A 24,941-nucleotide genomic window follows, 5' to 3' on the forward strand; every position below is an offset into this window, starting at 1 on the left:
GGAGGCACAGTGGTTCTCCTTGCCCAAAGAAGTTCAGGGTGCAAAAATCAGCCACTAAGGTGAGGGTGTCTGTGTTCTGGGATAAGGAGGGCGTGCTGCTAGTGGACTACCTTCAAAAGGATTCCACCATCAAAGCAAGGTATTACACTGAACTTTTGGGCCAATTGAAGGCAGCTCTGATGGCCAAAAGGTGCGACAAACTGTCTAAAGGAATCTTGTTCCTGCAAGACAACGCCTCCACTTACACTGCACAAGCGACCACGGCAAAACTGGTGGAGCTAGGCTTCCAGCTGGTTGACCACCCACCTTATTCACCAGATCTAGCTCCCTCCAACTATCATCTGTTTCTAAACTTGAAGAAACACCTCAAGGGTACCAAGTTTCACACCATTTTTGATGCCATGGCTGCTACGGATGACTGGTTTGAGGCACAACTAAAATCCTTCATTTTACAAGGCTTACAGAACTTGGAATTCCGATGTAAGAAGTGTGTTGACATCAGTGGAGAGTATGTGGAATAAATGTAAAGTTTCATCTTCCTATCTCCTTTCTTTCTGGGTAAAGCCAAAGACTTATCAGCGCCGCCTCGTAGAACCAGCTAAACAAAGATGCAAGAGCTCATTCACATCTGCGTTAGGACTTTTCATCTCTCTGTTCCATTTTTGGAGCAGAAAATGGAAATAAACGTTTGCCTTTTCCCCATTAAATTCATTTTTTACATTTTTTTAAGAAATGAGTTCGGTTTGCTTCCGATCCATTATATTTCCGAGAGTAGAAAAAGGAACATTTGCTGTTCACTTCCATGGGGGAATTGGAAGTAGCCAGCAGTCCCAGTCAAGTCTATGGAGAGGGACAGTACACACTGCTACAGATGGTCACGTTATAAAACAGGTCAAATCTGCTCATCTGTGAGCATAACAAGTAAACTGTGCCCGTATAACAGCGGAGCTTGTGTTTTCATATCCTGGATATTCTGATGTGCTTGTTTTCATGAAATATTTATCTCCTCTAATAACATAAAACATTGACTTATAATAACTGTTCTGTCCTCCTTATGGCCTCATGCCCATGGCCGTCCCAGACTCCGCCAGCAGAATATTGCAGCTGAGTCCGACACAGTGCCCCTAAAGACCCCATACTCTCCTCTCCAGATCCGCCACCCAAGTACCGTCAGTGGGCGATGACGCGGACGGCGGTGGACGGTGATGCATAATCATGTGATACTTCCTCTGTGCTCACAGTAAAAGTATCGTGTGACAGACGGCTTGCATTGACTACAATGGAAGCCGGACGCGTGTTTTTTAGAGCATGCCATGATTTCTATCATGCTGCGGAATTCTGCAGTAGAATTCCGCAGCCTGAATATTGAGCTATTAGGTTCAGCAGAACCTAATAGCTGCGGTATAACAATGCGGATTTCCACCAATGAATGCCCAAGCGCTGCCTGTGATTGGCTGAGCGCTGTGACCAATCACAGGCAGCGCTCAGCTGTCATTCAATGAATGGCTGAGCACTGCCTGTGATTAACTGAGCACTCAGCCAATCAGATACAGCCCTTTTAGCGGGCGGGGATTTTAAATCCCCGACTGCTGAAAGAGATTCAGAGTACTGCAGGGATGCGTCTGAGCCCCGGCAGCTGAGGAGAGGCAAGTATATATATTTTTTATTTTTAACACATCCTAGGGATGATTTTTATTTAAAGCCCTTCTCCAAAAATCCCTGCAGGGTTTGCTGGCAGCCCATTGCTTTCAACAGGGCTGCAGAAGCACCGGTCCCATTGAAAGCAATGGGAAAATATTGCGATCCTCTGCCACAGCTGTGACAGCTGTGGCAGGGGAATTCTTCAGCCCCACAGGGAGTCCCCTTGCCACTGAACACTGTGACTGTGCTGTGACAAGGGGACTCCCCGTGGGAATGAAGAAATCCTCTGCCACAGCTGTCCAGTGGGGAGTCCCCTTGTCACTGAACACTGTAACAGTGCTGTCACAGTGTTCAGTGCCAAAGGGGCTCCCCGCAGGGAATATTTACACGCACCATGGACCTATGGTGCACGCATGTCCTATCTTTTAGAGGTGCGCACGTTTGCACACCTGTAAAACACGGACATGTGAACACACCATAGGGAACCAATAGTTCTATTAGATGCGTGGTTTTGTGCACACCTATGTACACACACGCTCACGTGAAAACACCCTAAGATAAAAAAAGGAAAAAATAACCTCTTTCCTTCTTCTTTCTCATTAACTTTGCTTAAAACAGCTGAAAAGTATTCAGATACACTTCTATACAGCAGTTTTAGAGGTATTGGTAAAGTTCTATTTCGGTTTGAACTAATTTGGATCAAACTAAAGATTTTGCCAAAATTCGGTGAACTAGCCAAACCGAACTTTTCAAAAGTTTGCTCACAATTAGCTGCATAATTGCTTCTCATGTAGCCAATGCTGTGGACAACTAATGTGTTTAATAACCCTGCAGCCGTTTAGGACAATCTCTGTTTCTTTTGGACAAACAGAGCTCATTTAATTTAATTGGTTGCAGTTCCAGTTCTATCAATGCTATTGACATGCTTTTGGAGTCAATTTAAAGCTAAGATTCTTAGCCTTAAATTGTTATCAAACACATTTTCATAGCCCATGCAGCCATTTGACATTTAGCCAGAAATACTGAATTTATAGCTGTGAGTTTCAGTGTGCGCAGTGTATAGAGGGAGGGGGGGGGGGCAAGCCAGCAGCAGAGAAGATTTGTGATTCTCCTTTATATCTCCCTGTCCCAGGAAAGGGGTGACATGATTTTTTTGTTCATGTGATTACCCCTCACATCGCTCAGAGAGTATATTTGCTCTCTGATTGTCGCATAAAAGGTTTTCCCCAGAAAAGGAGTGAAAGGATGAGAACTTGCTCATCTAATCACTCCTCTACATCATTTATCCCTGCAGATGCTGCAGTCAATGTTGACCATAGCATCTAAACATTTTAACAGAAAAAAAAAATTCCTATTCCCTCTTACACAAGGCTTTAATTATTGAAAAAATAAAATTACAAAAAACTACACATAATTGGTATCACTACATCCATAACAACCTGTACTTTAAAATATTTATTATTTGTACAGCAAAAAAAAATATAGATTGCAAAACATTTGTTGTTTTGTTAATCCCATTTAGCAAAAAAAATTGTATATACCTTTAAATGGTATCAATAAAACTACAAGTTGTTCCATTAATTACAGGCCTTCACACAGCTCTGTTGATGGAAAAATAAAAATGCTCTGGTCCTGGAATGTTGCGCCAGAAAGAAAAAAATGTTTGTATTGTGTTTGATGTTGTCATAATCATAATGAGAATAAAGTTAACATAATATTTATACCATGCTGTGAACACCATAAAAATAAACTGCAAAAAACAATGGTGAAATTGCTTTATTTCCATTGCCTCTCAATCAATAAAAGTTATTGAATACATTTTATTTACTTGAAATTGGTTCCTGTAAAAATACAAGGTGTCATACATTGATGAAAAAATAAATACAAATTGTGACCGCTGGAACACAAAAGGGGAAACAACTTACTTAAGGCTAAAATTAGTTATGTTACTAAGGGTATGTTCACATGGGGTGGAAATAATAATAATAATCTTTATTTGTATAGTGCCAACATATTTCACAGCACTTACATAGACAGGGGGAATACTGAAAGACAAAAGTACAAAAATAACAGAACCACAGTTACATGTAGTAATCAGTTGAAGGAAACAGTAGGGATGAGGGTCCTGCTCCAACGAGCTTACATACTACAAATAATGGGGTGATACAGAAGGTAAAGGGGCTGGAGATGTGCACAGTATGGCGAGGTGGAGAGTGAGGGATGCTATACACATAGACAATGGTCACACATTGAGTCGTGTGACAGCAGAAACGGTGTGACCGTTTGGGAGTCATGGATTGCCCGGATAGCCTTTGGTAGTGCATTCCAGAGAACTGGTGCTGCTCTGTAGAAGTCTTGGAGGTGGGAATGAGAGGTTCAAATTAAAGGGGCGCTCAGTCTGGTTTCGTTAACAGAGCGGAGGGCGCGGGCTAGGTGATGGATTGAGATGAGGGAGGCAATGTAGGGCGGCGCTGCGCTGTGGAGGGCTTTGTGGATGAAGGTAGAGAGTTTAAATTGAATTCTGTATTTAACAGGCAGCCAGTCTAGTGACTGGCACAGGGCAGAGGCATCCGAGTAGTGGCTGGACAGGCAGATGAGTCTAGCTGCCACATTCAGGATGGATTGGAGACGGTAGAGTCTGGTGCACGGGAGGCCGATCATCAATGAGTTGCAGTAATCAAACCGCGAGTGGATGAGGGCAACAGTGAGCGTTTTTAGAGAGTCTACTGTGAGAAAAGGGAGTATTCTTGCGATGTTCTTGAGCTGCAGCTGACATGTTCGGGCCAGAGATTGGATGTAGGGGGTAGAGGAGAGATCGGCGTTGAATCAGACCCCAAGGCAGCGGCCTTGCTGTCTGGGAGTTATGGTGCTGCCACACACTGAGATGGAAATGTCAGGATGGGGTCGGTTAGTAGATGGCGGAAACATCAGGAGGTCAGTTTTTGAGAGGTTCAGTTTTAGGTAGAGAGAGGACATAGTGTTAGAGACAGCAGACAGACAGTCGGTGATGCTTTGGAAGAAAGGTGGAAAGATGTCACAGGAAGAGGTGTATAACTGGGAGTCATCTGCATAGAGGTGGTATTGGAGGCCAAATCTCCAGATGATTTGTCCCATAGGGTCTGTGTAGAGGGAGAAGAGGAGGCGGCCAAGGACCGAGTCCTGGGGGATCCCAACAGCAAGGAGAAGAGGAGGGGAGGTAGAGCCAGAAAAGGAGACACTAAAGGAACTGTCGGATAGGTAGGAGGAGAACGAGGAGAGAGTAGTGTCCTTTAGACTGATTGAGTGAAGCATACTGAGGAGGAGTTTGTGGTCAACAGTGTTGAATGCTACAGAGAGGACGAGGAGGATCAGTAGGGAGTAATCGCCACTCGATTTGGCTGTCAGGAGGTTGTTTGACACCCTTGTAAGGGTAGTTTCTGTCGAGTGTAGGGGTCGGAAGTCAGACTGTAGAGGGCTGAGAAGAGAGTTCTCGGATAGGTAGCTTACAAGGTGGGAGTAAACCAGGTGTTCCAATAGTTTGGAGATGAAGGGGAGATTAGAGATAGGAATGTAGTTGGCGGCATCAGTCGCGTCAAGAGTCAGCTTCTTTAGCAGTGGGGATATGATGGGATGTTTGAAGGAAGAGGGAAAGATGCCAGAGGTCAGAGAGAGGTTGAATTTAGTGGTGAGATGGGAGATAACCACAGGGGAGAGGGACCGGAGGAGGTGTGAGGGGAGAGGATCGCTAGCGCAGGTGGTGGGGCGAGCAGAGGAAAGCAATTTGGAGACTTCTTCCTCTCTCATTGGTCTGAGTTCGGCAAGTGAGCAGGAGCTAGATGCAATGCTGAGGAGACTAGGGTCAGGATAGTCTGAGATTGAAAGGTTATTTCCTGACGGATGTTATCAATTTTCTTTTTGAAGTAGGCATCCAGCTCTTCAGCACTGAGATCCGTCACCGGGGGCTGCGGTTTAGGGCTGAGAAGGGAGTGAAAAGTATCAAACAGCCTTTTAGGGTTGTGCGGTAGTGAGGAGACTAGAGAGGTGAAGTAGACTTGTTTGGCATGGTGGAGGGCGAGGTTGTAGGATCTGAGCAATGCTGTTAAACTTCTGCAGTGAAAAATTCTGCTGCAAATTCCGCAGCCTTTCTGTATCCAAAAACAGAGTCAAAATCTGCACCATCAGTGCAAATTTTTACTCAAAATCAGCTGAGAATCAGCAGTTGATTTCGGCAGATACTGCGCTCCCCTCCTAATTCTTTATTCTCTATTAGGTGTGTCAGCTGTTGGTGTACACCTGTGGGCAATTAGAGAGGGTTTTTAGTTCCATCCTGGCCTGGGTTCTGTGCTGGTCAATTTCAGTGCAGTCTCCTTCTACTGTGGAGTGAGGACTTCTCCGGATCTGGTTTCAGAGGTTCTTTAAGCGGCTCTTCAGATAAATTCTGAGATTTATTCTTTGAGGTTTTGGTTTACTGTTATGGTTGTTTTTCTTTTTGTCATTTATCAGGGTTATTTAGTGGCACAGGCACAAGGGTGGATACGTCCTTATCAGGGTGGGATATCCACTACACTAGTTGGCAAGAGTTATCACCTTCTAGCTCTCCTTACGAAAAGTTTCCTTCTTTTGTTTACTTTATCTTCATATTGCAGGGGGTTCCTGGTAGTGTAATGTGAACACTGTCAGAGAGAATATATTTTGGTTTGCAGTTATTGCACACATTAAGCAGATGTGACAGCTACCCGGTGGCCTCTAGTGAGCACCGCGGCGCTGGCCGGGTGATGCAGAAGTTGGTTGATGTAGCATCTATATGATTGTACAATACAGTATCTCCAAGGTCTAGAAGATGTATACTGTTCACACATCTATACATTACCGCACCGTGGAGAAGAGTCCCAATGTCCTTTTTAGTCTGGATACAGCTTTGTAGAAAAAAACATTTATAAAAATCTATTGTTCCCCATTGATCTCCTTTCTTTATTAAATAGTAAAATATATAAGTACATCCACACGTAAACAAATTGCTGAGATGTCCTAAAAGTGTCTGAAAAGTTTTTTTTCTTTCTCTTTTGAATTCTTTATTCACTCCTAAGACACTACTCCAGAACACAGTGATATGTGAAGTCAGCATTAGTCCATTTTTTTAGGAATACATCCACTAATTTCCAAAACTTCAGGCCAACCATCATATTTATTGGTTTTCTGGTCATTTTTGATGTACTGAACAGGAAGTAAAAAATTACAATTACACGTAAGCCAAAGACACCACAAATTCAACATATGGCACACATTCATACAAATGATCTTTTCAGCAGCATTTATCCATGTGAAAAAAGTCAATTTCATTGGAGTTCTGGCAGACTCATGAAAATGGTGCTAATCCAGTTGATAATTTCGGTCCTTAACGACCACTGATACACCTTTGGATGGCCTGTAACGGCGGTCTATTCCGGGTGACGGCTATTTCTTTCAGCCGACACCCGGCGGCAACATCATCACTGATGAGGCACGTGGGTCATCGGGGCTGTTAACCTTTTAATGGCCATTGTCAATTCTGACAGTGGCATTTAAATCCCGCAACAGATTTTCGGGGGTACTGTACTTCCTCCTGCGATGAGGGAGCCTTAGGGGTGTCATGACAGCTGGGGGCCTTCTGAAAGGCCCCAGGGCTATCATGGCAGAATGCCTATCAAGCCATCCCCGTGGAGTGGCTTGATAGATCGCCTGTCAGATTGCAGTATGATGTAATGCTATGGCATTACATCATACTCCTGGATCGATCAAAGCATCGCAAGTTGTTGTCCCCTGTGGGTACTTAAAAAAAATTAAATAAAATAAGAACAATAAGGTTTTACTAATTATTAAAAAAAATATATTCAAAGTTAAAAAAAAAAACTTTTGCCATATTTGTAATAAAACAATCCAAATAATAAAACAAAAAAACACACTTGGTATCGATGCATCTGTGAAAGTCTGATCTATCAAAGTAATGCATTATTTACAACGCACGATGAAGGTTGTCAGAAAAAAAACAAAACGCCAGAATTGCACATTTTTGGTAACCCTATCTCCTAAAAAAATGCAATAAAAAACAATCAAAAAGTCATTTGTATTCCAAAATGGTACCAACACAAACTACAGGACGTCACGCAAAAAATGAGCCCTTGCACAACTATGTTGACAGAAAAATTAAAATTCTATTCCGCGCAGAAGATGGAGACAGAAAATAATTTAACAAAATTGAATATCTTTGAAAAAAAAATAAAAGTAGTACAGCAAAAAAACAAAAAAAAACTATATGTTTGGTATCGTAGTAATTGTACTGACCCATAGAATAAAATTATCATGTGATTTTTGTTGCAATTTGTGCACATGTAGAAACAAGATGCACCGAAAGATGGTGGCATTTCATTTTTTTCCATTTCTCTACACTTAGAATTTTTAAAAAGTTTTTCAGTACATTATATGGTACATTAAATAGTACCAGTGAAAAATACAACTCGTCCCGCAAAAAACAAGCCCTCATATAGCTATGTCGATAGATAAAAAAAAGGAGTTACTAAGGTGTTAAAGGGGTTGTCCAGTTACCCTGTATTTCCAACTGTGCTAAAATAACAAAAGTAGCTGTACTTACTTGTTCTCTGACATGGCAATCCAGCGCTGCAGTCCTCCCAGTCTTTGCTGTGGAAGAGGACTCCTGCTGACAATGAGAGGCCGCAGCGAACTGGTGTTGTTCTCCTGACATCATAGCTGCTGGCATCCAAGCAGTGATGCCAAGAGAACGGAACGTGACAGCTGCGGCCTCTGATTGGCTGCAGCAGTCAGTTCATATCCTGTTTCACAACAAAGACTGTGGGACCACAGAGCTACAGTGCTGGATTGCCATGGCAGACGACAGGTAAGTACAGCTGCTTCAGTTATTTTAGCACAGTTGAAACTATAAAGCAACTCAACAACCCCCTTTAAGGGCCAAAATTATCAACTGAAAATGACCCACCAGTGCTGGATTAGCACCATTTTCATGAGTCTTCCACAACTCCAATGACATTTACTTTTTCAGCACAGTTGGAGCTATAAGAGAAATGTGTTCCGGCAGCCAGACACCTTTAAAGGGGTTGTACCAGAATAGCAACTTATCCCATAACCACAGTATAGGGATAAGTTTCTAATTGGTGGGGGTCTCACCACTGAGACCCCTGAGGATCTCAACAACAAGGGTCCCATGTTCTCCTCACTGTGGGGCTACTGCACCGCTCTCAGTGAGGAGGTAACTGAGTGGAGTGCTGGTCAAGCAAGTGCACTAGCACTCTATTAACTTTCAATGGGACTGGCGAATACCCGAGCATCAACCCACTTGGATATTTCTGTTATTCCCATTGAAATTGAATGGAGCACTGACTGCACAAGCTCTGCCAGTGCTCCATTCAGGAGGATAAGCGACCTCTGCAGTGACAAAAGAACGGGACATGGGAGTTCTGTACTTCAGATTGGCAGAGGTCTCAGCAGTGAGACACCCACTGATCAGCAAGTTAACTTGATATTATGGTACAACCCCTTTAAAGTAATGGAGAGCACCCTATACCTCCTTTGTTCAGCCCTTTGTAAACAATCATAGGTGAAGATGAAAGAATTGATGGATAGCTAAAGGACATGGTTGGCCCATCAGGGAAGAAAAAGCTATATTTGGTTCTTATGGGACAACCCCTATATATTGGATGTCCCTTTATATATGCTATAATAGTGAACTGAAAAAGTTGATATATAGCACAAAATTACCCGTATTGATCCAGACCTCATAGTTAACTCCTTTAATGTCTGATTTTGCTGTGGAAAGCTGTTTCTGCAGGGAAAATATGATACTACATGGTGGTCGCTAATGGGGGGTCCTATGTGAGAGACCTCCACTATGGTATCTATATGTCCTAGTAATTCTTGCCGCTGGCCACATCTGAGCTGAAGATGATATTTACTGTACCTGTTCAAAGGGACTTTTGGTCTTCAATCCTTTTCCTCCAACAAATGCCCATGAGTCTCGAAATCCTAGATTCTTTGCGTAATTGCTTCCAAAACCTCCAAACATATTCCTGACTTCGTCATCTAGTCTAAAGTTAGAAAATAGATAAAACTGTATGGTTACCCCTCTGTGAGTCTACAGTAGTCACACTGCAGATAGCCATTAGAGCTACAAACATTAGTCGACTGCCACATGTACATTCACATTTACGGCAATCTTACCTTATATAATTATGCCACTAATGTCCATGCAGGCACCTGGAAGAAGGCGAACTAACAGAAGACTTTCCTAGTACGGCTGCCATTCCGGTCTAGCGACGGCTACAGCAATTAATGCTTCATTGATACAATGTTTTCTATGTTGAGACAACCAGTTTTGAGCTTTCTACTTTAAAATTATATTTAAAGGGGTTGTCCAGGTGTAAACTATTGATTGTTTATTTGCAGGTAAGGCCATCAATAGTAGTTGGCAGGGTGTGCCAGTTGGGACCACCGCTAGTCAGCTATTTGCCAAGTCACTGCGCACTGAGCTGATTTCTACAGGAAGCAAACAACAGTGTTCTCTCTGCAGTGGTCATGCTTGGTATTACAGACCAAGTTCCAATTGAAGTGAATGGGTATAATAGCAAGCCACTGCAGTGAAAATGGAGCTACCTGCTTCCTGCAGAATTTAGTTAAGTGCACAAGCGTACCAGCCTGGCAAGCAGCTGATCAGTGGGGGTCCCTGGTGGCGGACCCCCACTGATCTACTGTTGATGGCCTATGCTACAAATAGCACATCAATAGTTTACAACCAGACAACCCGTTTAAGAAGAAAGGCCCTATAGGAGATCAAAATCTGCATTTACGATTGTGTAGCTTTGGCTGTTCCCATAGGAGTCTGCATGCATGCATGCACTTGACTTGCCGCCAGGTTACCCTGTTACATACAATCTCTACCCTTCTACCTGAAATCAGCAGTGCCACATTGTGTAATGTCACAACAAGAAATTTTGCTCTGGGCAAAACATGTCAAGTTATGAATGGTTAATCTGTATAATCTATATGTAATTTGGGGATTGGTAATTGGTCATTTTATAAAGTTTGTGGTAATTGGCAGAAGGCTCTTCTTATGCACAGTGGTCCATTGATTTTAAACTGAATATAAATAATGTGATCTTTACGCAGCTTCTGCCCATAGAATATCATATATTTAATGGGTCTATGGGGTACAGGAAAACACAATACTAACTGGGGTCTGTGAATTTATGTTTATGAGGAATAAAGGGCACCATCATGGGAACCAGGTTTGCACTTCCTTGCCTATTAAAGAGGACCTGTCATGCAATAAGATCAATGGGTGAAGTCAGTCTGTCAAACAAGTCCAATGGCAGTGAATAGAGGGCACTGTCCATTTGACACATTGACAGAGACCAGGAACCAGATCCAAGAAGATCCCTTCTGGGCAAAGAAATGGGAGTATGAAAAAAATGAATAGACTCATAGGGGCCCCAGTCTGCAGTGCCATGCAGTCAATCCCGTGGATTTTATTCCATGACAGATCATCTTTAAATAGGTATACTCATAGCTCTCATATGGTGACTGGTTGATGGCAGTCCATTGGTGAGTTTGGGCCCTTTACATTGCCAGCCTTAGCTACATGCAACCCGTGCAGTCGCATAGGGCGCTGGCCACCAGTTTGTAGGGTGGGCAGTAGCGGATGTGGGCTGGGGACAATCGTCCCCCTTAAGGTTTGCCTGGCCAAATAATTTTCCTCTGTGTGGCAGAGTTTTGTGGAATTACATGAATCATTCTCCTAGCTATCTGCTCCCTTCTAATGTTCCCTCAGAAGACACCGCTGTCAGCCTATTGACTTTGTTCTGTTACTCTACGTTATGAGCTTGGTCCTGGTATTTTATCTAGGTACTGATCTACTGATCTTGGTTCTGGAGCTGTTGTTATATTATGACTTTGGTTCTGGTGCAGTATTTATGTACTGATCTTGGCTCTGGTGCTGTATGTCATGAGTTTGGTTTTAGTACAGTATTTATTCACTGAACTGCTCTGGAGTGGGTATGCTGCTATCTAGCTACTTTCTGCACAAGCAAAATAAAGGCAGACTGCCTATTAGTGTAATAAATCTATTGTTCTTTTATTTTTAGGACAGGGGTGCCAAAAAAGTTTCAGCACAGGGTGCCATCTGACCTAAGGCCAGTACTGGACCCCTGACAGTGATGCCCTGATGACAGCCTTGCACCTTTTGGAAACCAAATATCTGTTGCATTAAGGTAACCGGGAATGCCGGGATTTTTTTTTCTTATAGGTGTAAGTGCTCCATATATTATATAGCACTGGTCTCCTGGCTGTCACTCTCTACGGGCTGTCAGAGAATGCTAGGAGTTGTAGTTTCACAACACCTGAAGAGAAACAAATTGGAGAGGAGTTTGGTTTGTTAAGCAATGTGTTTAGATTGAATATGCAATGTGATGGTTATCTCCTCAGCAGGACTGCAGAGGAAGGAAGGTGTTATATACTTAGTTAAAAATGTCAGTTTTCGTACAATAATTCTAAAACCTATATTAGTGATATTTATCTGCCTGGTAGATGTTATAATGCGTCAGCTCATCTCAGCCACTCCTCCGACTTCCACTCCTAACGCTGCAATTGAACATAGTTCAAGGACTTTGGGATTAGTTGGCAGCAGGTACAATGGCTTACACTAATTATCTCATAGACTGATGTGGAAACTGAGATTTATTTTTCCCATTATACAATACCACAAACTGTGAGGAAACTGCTCAGAATTGTTCCTTAACGGCTTAAAAATAATGAACTGAAGACTATGTGGCAGACATGAGATGTAACCGAGGAGGATGTGCAGAACATTAAAATTGTATCAGACAGAAAGTTTCAACTTCAGCTTTAAAAGTATTGTCTAGTATTAGAAAATGGGTATTTTTTTTCCAGATCAATGCCACTCATGTGCATGGCACACTTTTGGTAATGCAGTTCAGCTACACTAGCACAGGGTCTATGACCTTGACTGAGCCCAGAGGGAAAGAGGCCAAGCTAGATGCCAACATGACTTAAAAACTTGTCAAGCAGGTGGATCCACCTTGCCACACACCAGTTTGACTTTGGGCTATTCGTGGAGGCAGCACCTGGGGTACTCCGGTTTTCACCTTTGACTCCTCCAGTTGGGATCCAGTCTTTGCTGCTGTGCCCCCAAACCCTTACACACACAGATAGTCCTGGTTATGTGACAGGATTGGAGGGGGACAAGTTATGGGAGTGGGCACTGGCCCTTTGGGAGATTGAACCGGAGCCCTATGGGCAAAGATCAGGGAGCGAGTAGAGGAGAAAGCGGGAGGCAGGACCTGACGTGCCAGAGAGCGAGTGCAGCAGCGACCAGCCATGGCTGCAGGAGCAGACGAGCCATGGTGGAAGCACACCTTCACATTATTATTTGAATCAGCAGTCTTATGAAGTCATATGCACTTCGATATTTGAATGCTGTATTTTGGTGTGCTGCAAGACCCACTACATGTGCCCACATTATTAATACCACTCTTTATTCTCTTTTACAGGACCTTCTGTAGTGCATCACACCCAACGTCCTGACGGTAGATGGCATCAAGACCTTGTATGTGTCTGGGACTTATGTGGCAGCAGGGCCTTGTAAGCCTAGTCGCGAAGACATGAAAAGCCAAGAGCAAGGAGAGATAAGTAAATTGCATGTTGGCTTTTTAATGTCTGATTTAATGGTCTGGGTTATGATTTCAGGGGCTGATGCTTGGAAGTAGGTCCAACTTTAAAGTGTGGCATGGGGCCCAAAACAGCAGCAGGACCACCATTGATCAAGAAGTCATGGCATGTCCTAGTGATATGCCTTTGTTTATAATGGTGGGAAAACCCTTTAAATCCAGAAGCTATCCAATTTAAATCCATGGCATTGCAAAGGGATTGTCTCATTAAGTCACCCCCTGTCTATATGAAGGCAATGACCTGTCAATTTATGTATTTATGTTAGGGAGGACAGGGTTTCATGTGAGAGGTAAATATATTCTCTATTACATGAGGGTATATGGGGAATGAACCTCGTGTGGTGCAGAGTGTTAAGGCAGCAGAAATGCAGCCCGAAGCTCCTGCTCACAATCTGAAAGTTGCGGTTTCAATTCCTGCTTGGTTCAGGTAGCCGGCTCAAGGTTGACTCAGCCTTCCATCCTTCCAAGGTTGGAAAAATGAGTACGCAGCTTGCTGGAGGTTAAAGATGACTGGGGAAAGTAATGGTAAACCACCCTGCAAAGACAGTCTGCCAAGAAAACATTGCAACGTGATGTTACCCTAGCAGTCAGTCATGACTCGGTGCTTGCACCAGGGCATTTTATTTTACTTTACTATATGGGGAAACAGCCAACCAAAAGACAGTGAATGGAGTGGTAGGTGCCTGAGCAGATGGAAATAATCAAGCCTCCCACCAAACTATTCTGGTGTCACATGTGCCATATCTGAAATAACATTTCTCCATGTATCTCATATTACTTACTTTGTAGCTACATCATCATATGATGCCATAAATATTAAAGAGCCATCTTCTACTGGTTCAAAGAACTTGTGAACGTCCTTTACATCTTTAGGAAGACAAGTTGCATACAATTATGAACAAGTACAAATATCACTTACTAAGCAAAGCAGTAAAAACTGTTTTAAACTAGATTTCTAGGACTTAAACATTGATGGCTTATCAGAACATTTGAGCACTTGATATCACATCATACACGGCCCTGCCGTTACAATAGTTCTAAGATGAACTACTAATATGGTTCTTTAGACAGGTAACAAGAACAAAAGGAAATGACTATAACTTACCACCAGAATACATATCATAATGACCCGTCTTTATAAGATGTCCTGTGCTGGCTGCAAGTAAATGAGAAGAATAAAGTTATAGGACAAGAAAGGTTTTAGTCCAACATACTTTGTATACTAGTACTGCATAATTTTAGGTTTTTTTTCCATGTATCACAGAAAGGAAAATATAAAATCAAACAATCACTGAGAGCGGCCAGAAACTTACTGATATAAGAGGGCAGATAGCTTATAGAATTTTTTTATAATTTAGCTATTAAACTATTTTGATGGGTGTCAGGAAAAGTTAGAAAAATAGCACTACCTTGCATGTGCACAGATAGGATCCCACCTCTTTAATCGAGGCAAAAAAAACGTCTTTTGAGCAATAATCGTTGTGTCTAACTGCACTGACATTGTGCAGTATTCGTTAACCAGTCACTGATAGTTCTCTTTCAGCGTGCTAAAAGAGAACGATCAGCCTTATCAGGAATTCACAGTGAGATACTATTGTTTCAGCTGTATCCTGCTCCGTGAACACAGCGCTCCAGCTATGTTCTTCATACTCCACATGGAACGCACAGCTGAATACCAGCTGAGCGCTCTGTGAACACAGCCGGGATATGAAGAACACAGCGCTCCAGCTGTGTTCTGCATACCCCGCTCGGAGCATTCGGCTGCATACCCCGCTCGAAGCGCAAAGTGATCGCTCAAAACTGTCAATCAAACTGCCGTTCGAGCGATCACCTTGCCCTCTAAATGCACACAACGATTATCGCTCAAAAAACATCTTTTGAGCGATAATCGTTGCGTCTAAACCAGGCTTTGTCAATCTATGCATAAGATCACAGATCCTAAGGTTTCAGTCCTGCCAGGACCTTTCACAAATACCAGTTTGCTTAAAAGAGGTTAGAAATACATACATGGAGTCACTGGCGTAACTATAGGGGATGCGGTTGTGCCTGGGCCCATAAGGCCTCTCTTCTCCATATAGGGAGCCCAGTACTATGAATAAAGTATTATAGTTGGGGGTCCTGTTACAGATTTTACATTGGGGCTCAGGAGCTTCAAGTTACGCCTCTGCATTAAGGGGTTAAGAAAAGTTGAAGGGCCCCAAGATAAACTTTTGCGCCCGGGCCCATGAGCCTTCAGCTACGCCTCTGCATGGAGTATAACACACCGTAGACTCAGCAATAGCTGCATGGAATAAAGTGCTTTACTCCATATGGCTTTATCTTAAGTCGGTGACCAGAGTCTTGGCAACACTGTTTATACTTATGGAAAGGACCAAATTGACACAGGAAGTCTTATAAATCATGCAATGTTCCCTTGGGGAAAAAAGGTAATGCAAATTAGCTCTTCTTCCTTGAAGAAGGAAAATTGTCTCTGTAATGTCATTTATTGAAAGGATGAACTATCATAAAATGTGAAGCTCCCAAAGTAGTACTCTCACTTCAGACATATATGCTATATCTACTGGAAGCGAGAACATCCAATTAGGAGCTCAGGGACATTTGTTTGGCTGTTTGCATAAGTCCCATAGACATGAATGGAAAAGACCACATGTAGAATCATTTTTTCACCATAGGCCTTAGAATGGGTGGACCCCCATCTATCAAATATTCCTGACACATTCTGTGGACCTGGCATAAATGCCTGAAGAGGTAAAGCCCCTTTAAGGCCAGTTTCACATGAGCCTATTATGGGTGTCTCACGCACAGGTCTACTGACCCAAACTCAGAGCATCGTAGGAATTGATGAGGCTGTGAAATTGAGTCAACATGCCAGTAAACTGGCCCACTTGGAGGATTGGAAGCTATTCCTATGGGCTGCAGGATGTCACTGCCAGATAATAAAATTACAAACCCTGTGGCAAGTCTAGATTGGCATAAAACAGCCTATGCAGGCCATCCTCCCACCCCGAATTCCCAGATTCTTCAGTAACTCCATTATTCAATCTTATGCTACAGTTTTTCACAGCTCGTCAGCTCACATTGTTCGCCTCCTCCCCGGTGCTAAAAGTTTAGTAAACCCAGCTGGACGCAGACAAATTTGCATTGCGGAATCCGTAGCGGGCGTCCGCCTTCGGGTTCCGCAGCAAATACCGCCGGCATTTCTGGAGTTTACAAAAAAAACTGTACTGCGCATATCAGACGGCGAGCCGGGCGGACCATTTGCAGTGCAAAAAAGTAAAGAAACTACAGGTACAACGCTGCTGCCAGGGTGTGGAATCCACTGCGGGATTCCACATGCGAAATTCAACCCGCCCGTGTGCAGGCGGTCTAATGTAGCAGACTGAAGGAATTAAGGAGGATTCGGGCTATGTGAGGTGAAGCGCTGTGACATGCTGCAGTGTGAGACTAACTGAGTTACTGCGGTGGCTGGAATTTTGGGGTACAGAAAGGTCACATTTACTTTGCTGGGAGCACAGACGAGGCTCTCGTATTGTAGGGGCACAATGGGGGTTTTACAGCATGGGGTCAGTATTATTTTGGGGCTCAATGGGTGTGTTACATTGTGAAGACACAATGAGGGTATTATTGTATTACGCAAGTGATACTCAGGGGCACAATGAGGGTGGTAAAGCGTAAAATGGATAGTATTCCTATGGGGCACAATAGGGAAATTATTACTGTGTGGGGTAACTCACTTTATTGGCCATAACATGGGCCACTTGTACTGTGTGGGACACATAAGGGGCACTAGTACGGTACAAGGGGCACTGAGAGGAGGGGGTAGCAGTGGGACAGAGAGTTTGTTTGCAGAGATGAGTCATGACTCAAAGAAGTCCTTGTTACAGTGTAGGCACAGATAGAGAAGAAAAATGAAAACAGACACCACCAATCAAGGATGACATCACATGTGATCACTGGAGGTAACTGCACTGTAATCACTATCATTGTAGGATTGTAGGTAACTGCACTGTAATTACTATCTCTGTGTAAAACTAGTATGTGACTATTATATGGGAATTGCATTTTTTAGAGCTATACTACAGCTATGTTGCTGTATCTAAGCCCAATGTGTTATAAAAGTTGTCCTATGGATATTCTGTCATATGTAGAGAGAGGTGTGATCCCCGACTGGTTTCTGTTTTCAGGTACAAAGCCCTCAGAATCAATTCCTCTGGAGTGCCACAGGACCCCAGTCTGACACTGAATGCACTCGTAATATGCTTGTGTGAAACTGGACTATGGGTCAGACATACCACTCTATGTAGTGGTGAACCACGTAGTATAGAAACTACAAACACAGTAGACTCATGAAGAAAATACAAAGTCCACATTGTTTTACCATTTACTATTGCAATATTCAGTCCTCTTCCAATGTTGTTTTTCACACCACTCATAAGTCTGTAATTGTAAGCGGAAAAAGTTAGAACATAGTCGATCTGCTGTATGTTACATACTACGGGGTGGCCACAGAAAAGTCGCCCCCCACCTCAGTCTTATAAAAGCTGTCTAAAAGAAAAGCTATCTTTGTTGCCCATAACAACCAATCACAGCGCAGCTTTCATTTTACCTCAACAGTATAACAAATGAAAGCTACGCTGTGATTGGTTGCTATGGGCAACAAAGTCAGATTTTATTTTAGTCGGCTCTCATAAAAGTGTGGTTTTGGGCTAATTTTCCGTGGCCTACCCTGTAGCTATACTCTATTTAACCACAACAGCACAGATTTGAACAGAAAATAATTTTTTAACCTTAAAGGGGTTGTGGTGGGTTAGACAAACATAGCTGCTTTGTTTCAAAAGCAGTGCAACACCAGGCCACAGGTTGTGTATGGTATTGCAGCTTACCCTCATTCACTTCAGTGGAGTAAAGTTTACAACATAAGGGGGTTTAAACCCATCAGTACTTCTGTCTTTCACTACAAGATGGGTAGCACACACTTAGGAATGCACATCCACAATGTAGTTTTCTTTTAAATCTGGCTTCCGACAGTCTTTATTGTTTCACATAGCAATGTTCTCACTGTATAACACATTTCCCAGTGCACAAAATAAATCCTGTCCATCTGGCCTCTTACTACACAACTATGTAGACCCTCACTACATTCAGGTCTAACACCAAAATTCAAACACCACAGGTCAGCACAGGGGCTTCCATCCCCTGTCGTGCCTTGCAATCCACAGCATAGAGAGACACCATAGAAAGACTCGCCACAGGTAAACTGGAGCCAGGAAACTGAGAGCTCTGAGCTATTTCTGAGAGGTGCAGACTTTTATTGATCACTCTCAAGTGCCTCATAATTGGGCTCATTAGCCAGTCCAACTCTTCACAAAACTTTACACTTTCGCCCTGGTGGCCACTTTACTAACTGCACTCATACCGCTACAATACCAGGCAGAACAATCAGCCATGCTTTTCTAATTATATAAAGTTCTGTTACATTCATCACAGGTCTTATTCACCTTGCCTGCATGAACGTACATAACTCCTAACTGGATAGTAAGTATCTGGACATAAAGAGACACCACTCTGATAAAGCAGTAGTAGTAATAATAGTTTTATTAGACAAAAAAAGTATACAATACAAATGCATTGTCATACCAATCACAGGTAAACATCTGACTCTGATCTACACCAAGAGAGGAAACCTGCCTATAAGCAAAGTAATCGTCCCAACAAGGACGTCCTCATATCAGGAACCTAGGGCTGAACTCACTCTCCCTAAAAGGTAACACGGAGCAGTGAAACAGATGACACATAATACTAAATCTAGCAAATAGAGCAACGTGAACAAGAAACACAGGCAAACCCCCCAAGGTTAGGGAACAGATCAGACAAGACATAGTTCAGACACTGGCGTCTGGACATATATGGACTGAAGGGAATTCACGTGTCCGCTCACCAACGGATTGAGGGGAATTCAGGCCCGCTCACACTTAAGGACAAAGGGGAATTCAGGCTTCCTCACACCTAAGTACAAAGGGCCTTCAGACAGAACTACATACATTCTATCACCAGTGTTCAGAAAGGAAATGATGATGTATAATGACCAGTACCCTCTAGCACAGACCCAGATAATTGGCTGGCTGGTGCAATCCATACAACAGCCAGCCAAACCAACCCACATCTGCAGAGATGTGATCCTGGAAGTGGCAGGAACACAAACTATCACAAATGTGATAATTCCCTTTAACGAGCATTTAGCATTCCCTTTTGTAATCTTAGGGCTCATTCACATGGGCGTATGAGTACAACGCTCTGCGAGCAGAAGAGTAGGCAGAGATGCCATGTGGGCTGCCAATGGCACTGCACATGCCTGGGATTCTAACGTCACGGACATGCGCAGTGTAACGTTTTTTTTTCCAAATCCCCCGCTCTGCACAGAGCGAGGCTCCGTTTTAAACGCAGTCCATTCGTAGGAATTGTGAGGGGGCATGGGGAAATTGAGCATGCTGCAATTTATTTCTCTGTGTTTTATACACATGCCCCCTCGCAGTTCCAATGCAGGTGTGAATGGAAGAATGAAAGTCCATAGATTTTCATTGCCTCACTTCACCGTGTGTTAGGCGCGAGAAATATGCGGGCATAATACGCGTTGACAATACATCCGTGTGAATGAGCCCTTATGCTTACAGATTGAACACCTTTTTAAAGGGAACCTACCATTAATCTTACACGGCTCTAATAATGCACAACTAGTGTGTATAATTGTACTACATGAAATCTCAAAATGTCAACTAGGGGTGAAAAACAAGCTTCTCCATATGCCACTCACAATTATACTGTAGCAGTAATCTGGCAAACCGTCAAGTATCATGACGGTGTGTAACCACCCAAAAACCAAATTTCAAGAGTCATGCCAGGTATGGAAGCCCAGAAGACAAAGACTAAAGGGATATGTCTGAAAACACAGGTGATTGTGGATCAGACTATACAAATTTCGAGGAGATTCTGCACCTCAATGTATTCTAGTTCTGATGAATGGAGAAGGATTAGATGGGGACTTGTGGCCAGACAGCTGTCATGTAACTTTTAGCTGAGCAGCTGGTTAATGTTCAACTTTAGGTCCAATTAGCTGTGCTTGTAAATTTCTTAATGTATCTTTATATCAGTTTTCTGGTTATTTTTCAGCTTACTGTTTTACCATTGAGATTAAAAGGGAATCAAGGCATCATGTAGTACAGTTGTAGAGGGGGTGCCCTTGCCCATTTTGCTTCATTTTTCTTATTTCATGTGTTTGTCTATAGAATGCCGTGCCTTTTAGCTACCTGGGCGCGGAGCTAGGGTGTGGGTTCTGGTTGCGGAAGAACTCACTCTTCTGTTTTTTTTTATCTTCCAGAGACAGAGGCCTACGGCCAGTTGTGGGAGGGAGTGAAAGAGGCAGGAAGCACCATCTAGTTCTCGGTCTTTAGGCCTGTATAAATACTGCATATTCAGCTATGATGGTGGTGCTCAGAATCTGGGTTCCACACCGACTCAAAGGGAAACAGTTCCTTCTTCAAAGGAAGCCAAAATAAAGAGTTGAAACCCACTTCCTCAAACATTGCAAGTTATCCCTTGAGCTTTGCCGCTGCCAGAATACCATTCCTGCTGTTTCTGCTGTCCAAACTGACGGTAATCATTACTGGCCATAGACTATCATTGCAATTTTACATCACAAGTGAAGTAACTTATGGGACTATGCTATTTCAGGTAAACGTTCCTCATCATAAAGACTGGTCTTTTAAGTCCTCTTGGCCAACTCATTACGCACCACGTGCAACCTACCATTCTGACAACTTGCATCCTCCATGCATGTACCCTATTGTGGGAATGCCTGGAACACCATAACCCTAGTAAGCCACATTTCCACTCCTACCTGGCAGATCGGGAGCTGCTCTTACAGGGCGTCTTTCCGTTCTGGCTCATAAAGAAAGGGTTCCGAGTGGGGAGCCCTGCTTAGTGACGCTCACTAGCATAACTATAGGGGATGCAGGGGATATGGTTCCACCTGGGCTTAGGACCCTTAAGGGGCCAATAAGGCCTCACATCTCCATATAGGGAGCCTAGTACTATGAATAAAGCATTACAGCTGAAGGCCCTGTTACAGGTTTTGCATTGGGGCCCAGAAGCTTCAGGTTACGTCTCTGCGTTAAGGGGTTAAGAGAAGTTGGGGGGCCCCAAGATAAACTTTTGCACCCAAGCCCATGAGCCTTTAGCTACTCCCCAGGTGACGTTCCTATGCTCTAACAGAGCATATGAACAGAGGTTGTCTTCTTGGGACAACCCCTTTTAGGGTGCGTTCACACATTGCGGATTTGATGCAAATTTTCTGCAGCAGAAAAATCTGCACCAAAACCTGTGTCAGAATCCACATCGTTGGTGCAAATATTGATGCAGACCTGCAACATACATGCCCTGGATTTAGAGTCCAAAGCGTACTTAAAATATTCTTGAAAGTTTTCTGCTCCATCTAGAAGAAATTTTTAAAATCTCATCCATATAGCTTGTACTGTAAATGCTGTGGATTTTCCGCACCAAATTCCGCTGCCGAATTTATGCCCCATGCGAAGGCACCTTATGGGTATATTAACACGCAGCAGATTTATTGCCGAAATTTCATTTGCTGAAAATCCATCCCACACATCTGAATGGAGTTTTTATCTCTGCAGCATACACCTGAATTTCTACAAACTCCCTTAAGATGAATGGAGCAATTTCAAAAATGTCTTCACAAATCTTCCTCGTTTGAAAATATTCCTAAAGTGCAGAAAGTTATTAATAAACTAAAAAGAATAATGAATACTAATCATACGAGCTTATTTTAAACAGACCCGTTGCCAGCAGGGCACAGATGGTTAACCTATAGATACAGTAATTGAATTTATATGCACCTTGCATTGTGCAGCCAAGCAAGACACATTACCATGCAATGTGCTAATGATCAGTTTTGATTAATTTGGAGCATTACTGCTAATCATCCTTTTTGCTAATTTTCTGGCACTTTACACTATTCCCTATGAGTCTCCTGAAATTCACCATATGTTTTTAATAATAAAAAAAATAACTGTAACCCATTATCTGCTGACAACATACTGTTCAAGTTCCTTAAAATGTCCAAATGTAATAAATATAACTCAGCACTACCCATACTGGATAGCTAATCGGCCCACTTATTCAACGACTGCACAGCCCTTCCCTCTTCATCCCTCATGAATTCTTATCTGACATCTGCTGCTGGATTTTAATATGTACAATCATTTATCCAACTGAGAAAATCCGCACCAGATGTACATTGGCACAGCTCATCCCCCTTCTCTCTATGGTTATAAACATGCATGCTCAGTCTACCTATGAGCGTATATTTATGGGGGAGGTGGAGAAGATAGGTGTTGGCCAAACAAGCATTAACTCTTTCCAATCCAATTTGTATCCTGGCTTTCCTAGGGGGCTTACTGCTTTTCTGCCTTTATACAACAGCGCTATCTGCTGGCTAAAGCCAATACTGCATGAGGTGACACGTTGGATAGGCTCCAGCAGCAGAGAGGCTGGCAATATACAGTAAGAGAACCCCAACGGACGTCTTCCAACATCGGAGCTGTACAGCTTTAAATCATAATGTCTTCAGAGGTCAGACAGTGGATTGGAAAGGGTTAACTGACAATTATCAAAAATATATGGCCAGCTTGAAAGGGTTGTCGTCGGCAAGAAAAATGTACCTGATTTAGTCCGGGTCCAACGGTATCGGCAATTCAACTTCTGGCCAAGTTTCTATATCAGATCACATGGTATGGAGTCTTCTTCGTCCTTCTTGTCTCTAGTCATATTGTAGAGGGGTAGCCCATCTACATAGCATATTACATATTTCCTCATTAACTGGTTTTATAGTTGTAAACTATTTATAGCCTATCCTCAGGATAGGTCATCAATAGTAGATTACATTGCCCAGGAAACCTATGTTTGTGCAATCATATACTGAACTGAATTCTACAAGAAGTAGGCAGCTCCATTCTTCCTGTAGTGGCCAGGCTTGGTATTGCATGCAATGTTCTCATTCAAAGGATTGGTAATTTTGCCTGCAATGCCAAACTTGGCCACTGGAGTAGAAATGTAGCTGTCTGCTTCTTGCAGAAATAAGCTATGTGAACAAGTATGTTGGCCTCAAAAACAGACAAACTGTGGAGCTCCTAGGCAACAGACCCTCACTAATCTATTACTGATGGCTTTTTTTGAGGATAGGCCATTAACAGTTCCAAGTTCCAAGCTGGCCATTGGATGGGAATGGTCAGGTGATCACTATAGCTTGGCCATGGCAGAAGGGAAGAGAGTGTCTCCAAGAGAGAGAAATGAGGTGGCATCGAGTAAGCAAGCGAGAGTAAAGCCATCTTTGAAGCTTTTGGTGCTGACTATGTCCAGAGTAGTAAAAGAGAGACCTACGGGCCTGTGAAGACGCAACCGTTGCTGACATTTTTTGCTGAGCGAAAAACATTGCCCTGATGGATAATCCCCAGAAAATCAACTGTATTATAATATCATGGCAAGGGACTAGTAGACTGACTAATTTCAATAACTAAGCCATCTCTTCTCTGTCATTACCAAAGCAGAGACCTAGAAATAGACTAGCTTAGTTATTGAAAGGAGCTAGTCAGTCAACACCCTGCAATGATGTCACTGGCAAATGAACAAGGGAGAAAGAATCCATACCACATGATCTTTTGAAAAAAATGTAATTATTTTCTGCTGCATTAACTTTTTTATTTTTCCGTCGACATAGTTGTGCGAGGGCTCATTTTTTGCAGGACATTCTGTAGTTTCTATTGGTACCATTTCGAAATACGCGTGACTTTTTGATTGCTTTTAATTACATTTTTTTCTTGTAGATGCGGTGAACAAAAAAGCGCAATTCTGAAGTTGTGTAGAATACCATAGCATTATATTATACCAAGATCTAACATGCAGTCTATCAAGCCACGCCACAGGCATGGCTTGACAGGCAATCTGCAATGGCAGCCCTGCAGGCTTTGAGAAGGTCCCCGACTGCAATGGCAATCAAACGGAAACCCGCTATCTCAGAATTGATAGTGGCATTTAAAGGGTTAACAGCTGCGATCAGCACTCCCGCTGATTGTAGCTGTTCGCAGCCATTGTGGGCATGTGTCAGCTGTAAGAAACAGCCAGCACCCGCATTGTACAGAGCAGGATTGACCCCCTATACACCTCCGTATAAACCCCGAACCTCCATGACGTAACTATACGTCATGAAGTGTTAGGGTGACTACCCACTACAGTTCTTTTTCACTGCGAAATTTGCTCCATTTTTTTTTCTCATGGGGTCTATGGGACTTGTTAATGTTAAAATCGCATCGCGTAAAATCGCGATTTCGCGGTAAATTGCAATTTTGCTGCAATGCGTTTTTAACATTAGAAAGCCCCATACCCACCTGTAAAAAAAAAAAAACGGAGCAAATTCGCAAACACTAGTCACCCTTAGGCCTTAGTCAGACGGGCGGTTTTTCGCGCGATTTGCGGATCGCATGACGGATGCGCATCCGCAAA

At 43.0% G+C, this 24,941-nt stretch overlaps 1 protein-coding gene across 1 annotated transcript in view; it reads right to left on the reverse strand.

The window, feature by feature from the left end:
- Nucleotides 1–3,401: 3,401 nt before the first annotated feature.
- FAM3D (FAM3 metabolism regulating signaling molecule D) overlaps nucleotides 3,402–24,941 on the reverse strand; it is a 75,307-nt gene continuing 53,767 nt past the window's right edge. Inside the window, exons 6-10 of the mRNA XM_066596610.1 lie at nucleotides 17,749–17,807; nucleotides 14,476–14,526; nucleotides 14,153–14,237; nucleotides 9,590–9,716; nucleotides 3,402–6,834 (exon numbers count right to left, since the gene is read on the reverse strand). Coding sequence (XP_066452707.1) covers nucleotides 6,745–6,834; nucleotides 9,590–9,716; nucleotides 14,153–14,237; nucleotides 14,476–14,526; nucleotides 17,749–17,807 — 412 coding nt within the window. The 3' untranslated portion in view covers nucleotides 3,402–6,744. The remainder of the gene's footprint in view (nucleotides 6,835–9,589; nucleotides 9,717–14,152; nucleotides 14,238–14,475; nucleotides 14,527–17,748; nucleotides 17,808–24,941) is intronic.

The sequence above is a fragment of the Eleutherodactylus coqui genome, chromosome 3 (genome assembly GCF_035609145.1).
Source record: "Eleutherodactylus coqui strain aEleCoq1 chromosome 3, aEleCoq1.hap1, whole genome shotgun sequence".
In the NCBI taxonomy this organism is placed as follows: Eukaryota; Metazoa; Chordata; class Amphibia; order Anura; family Eleutherodactylidae; genus Eleutherodactylus; species Eleutherodactylus coqui.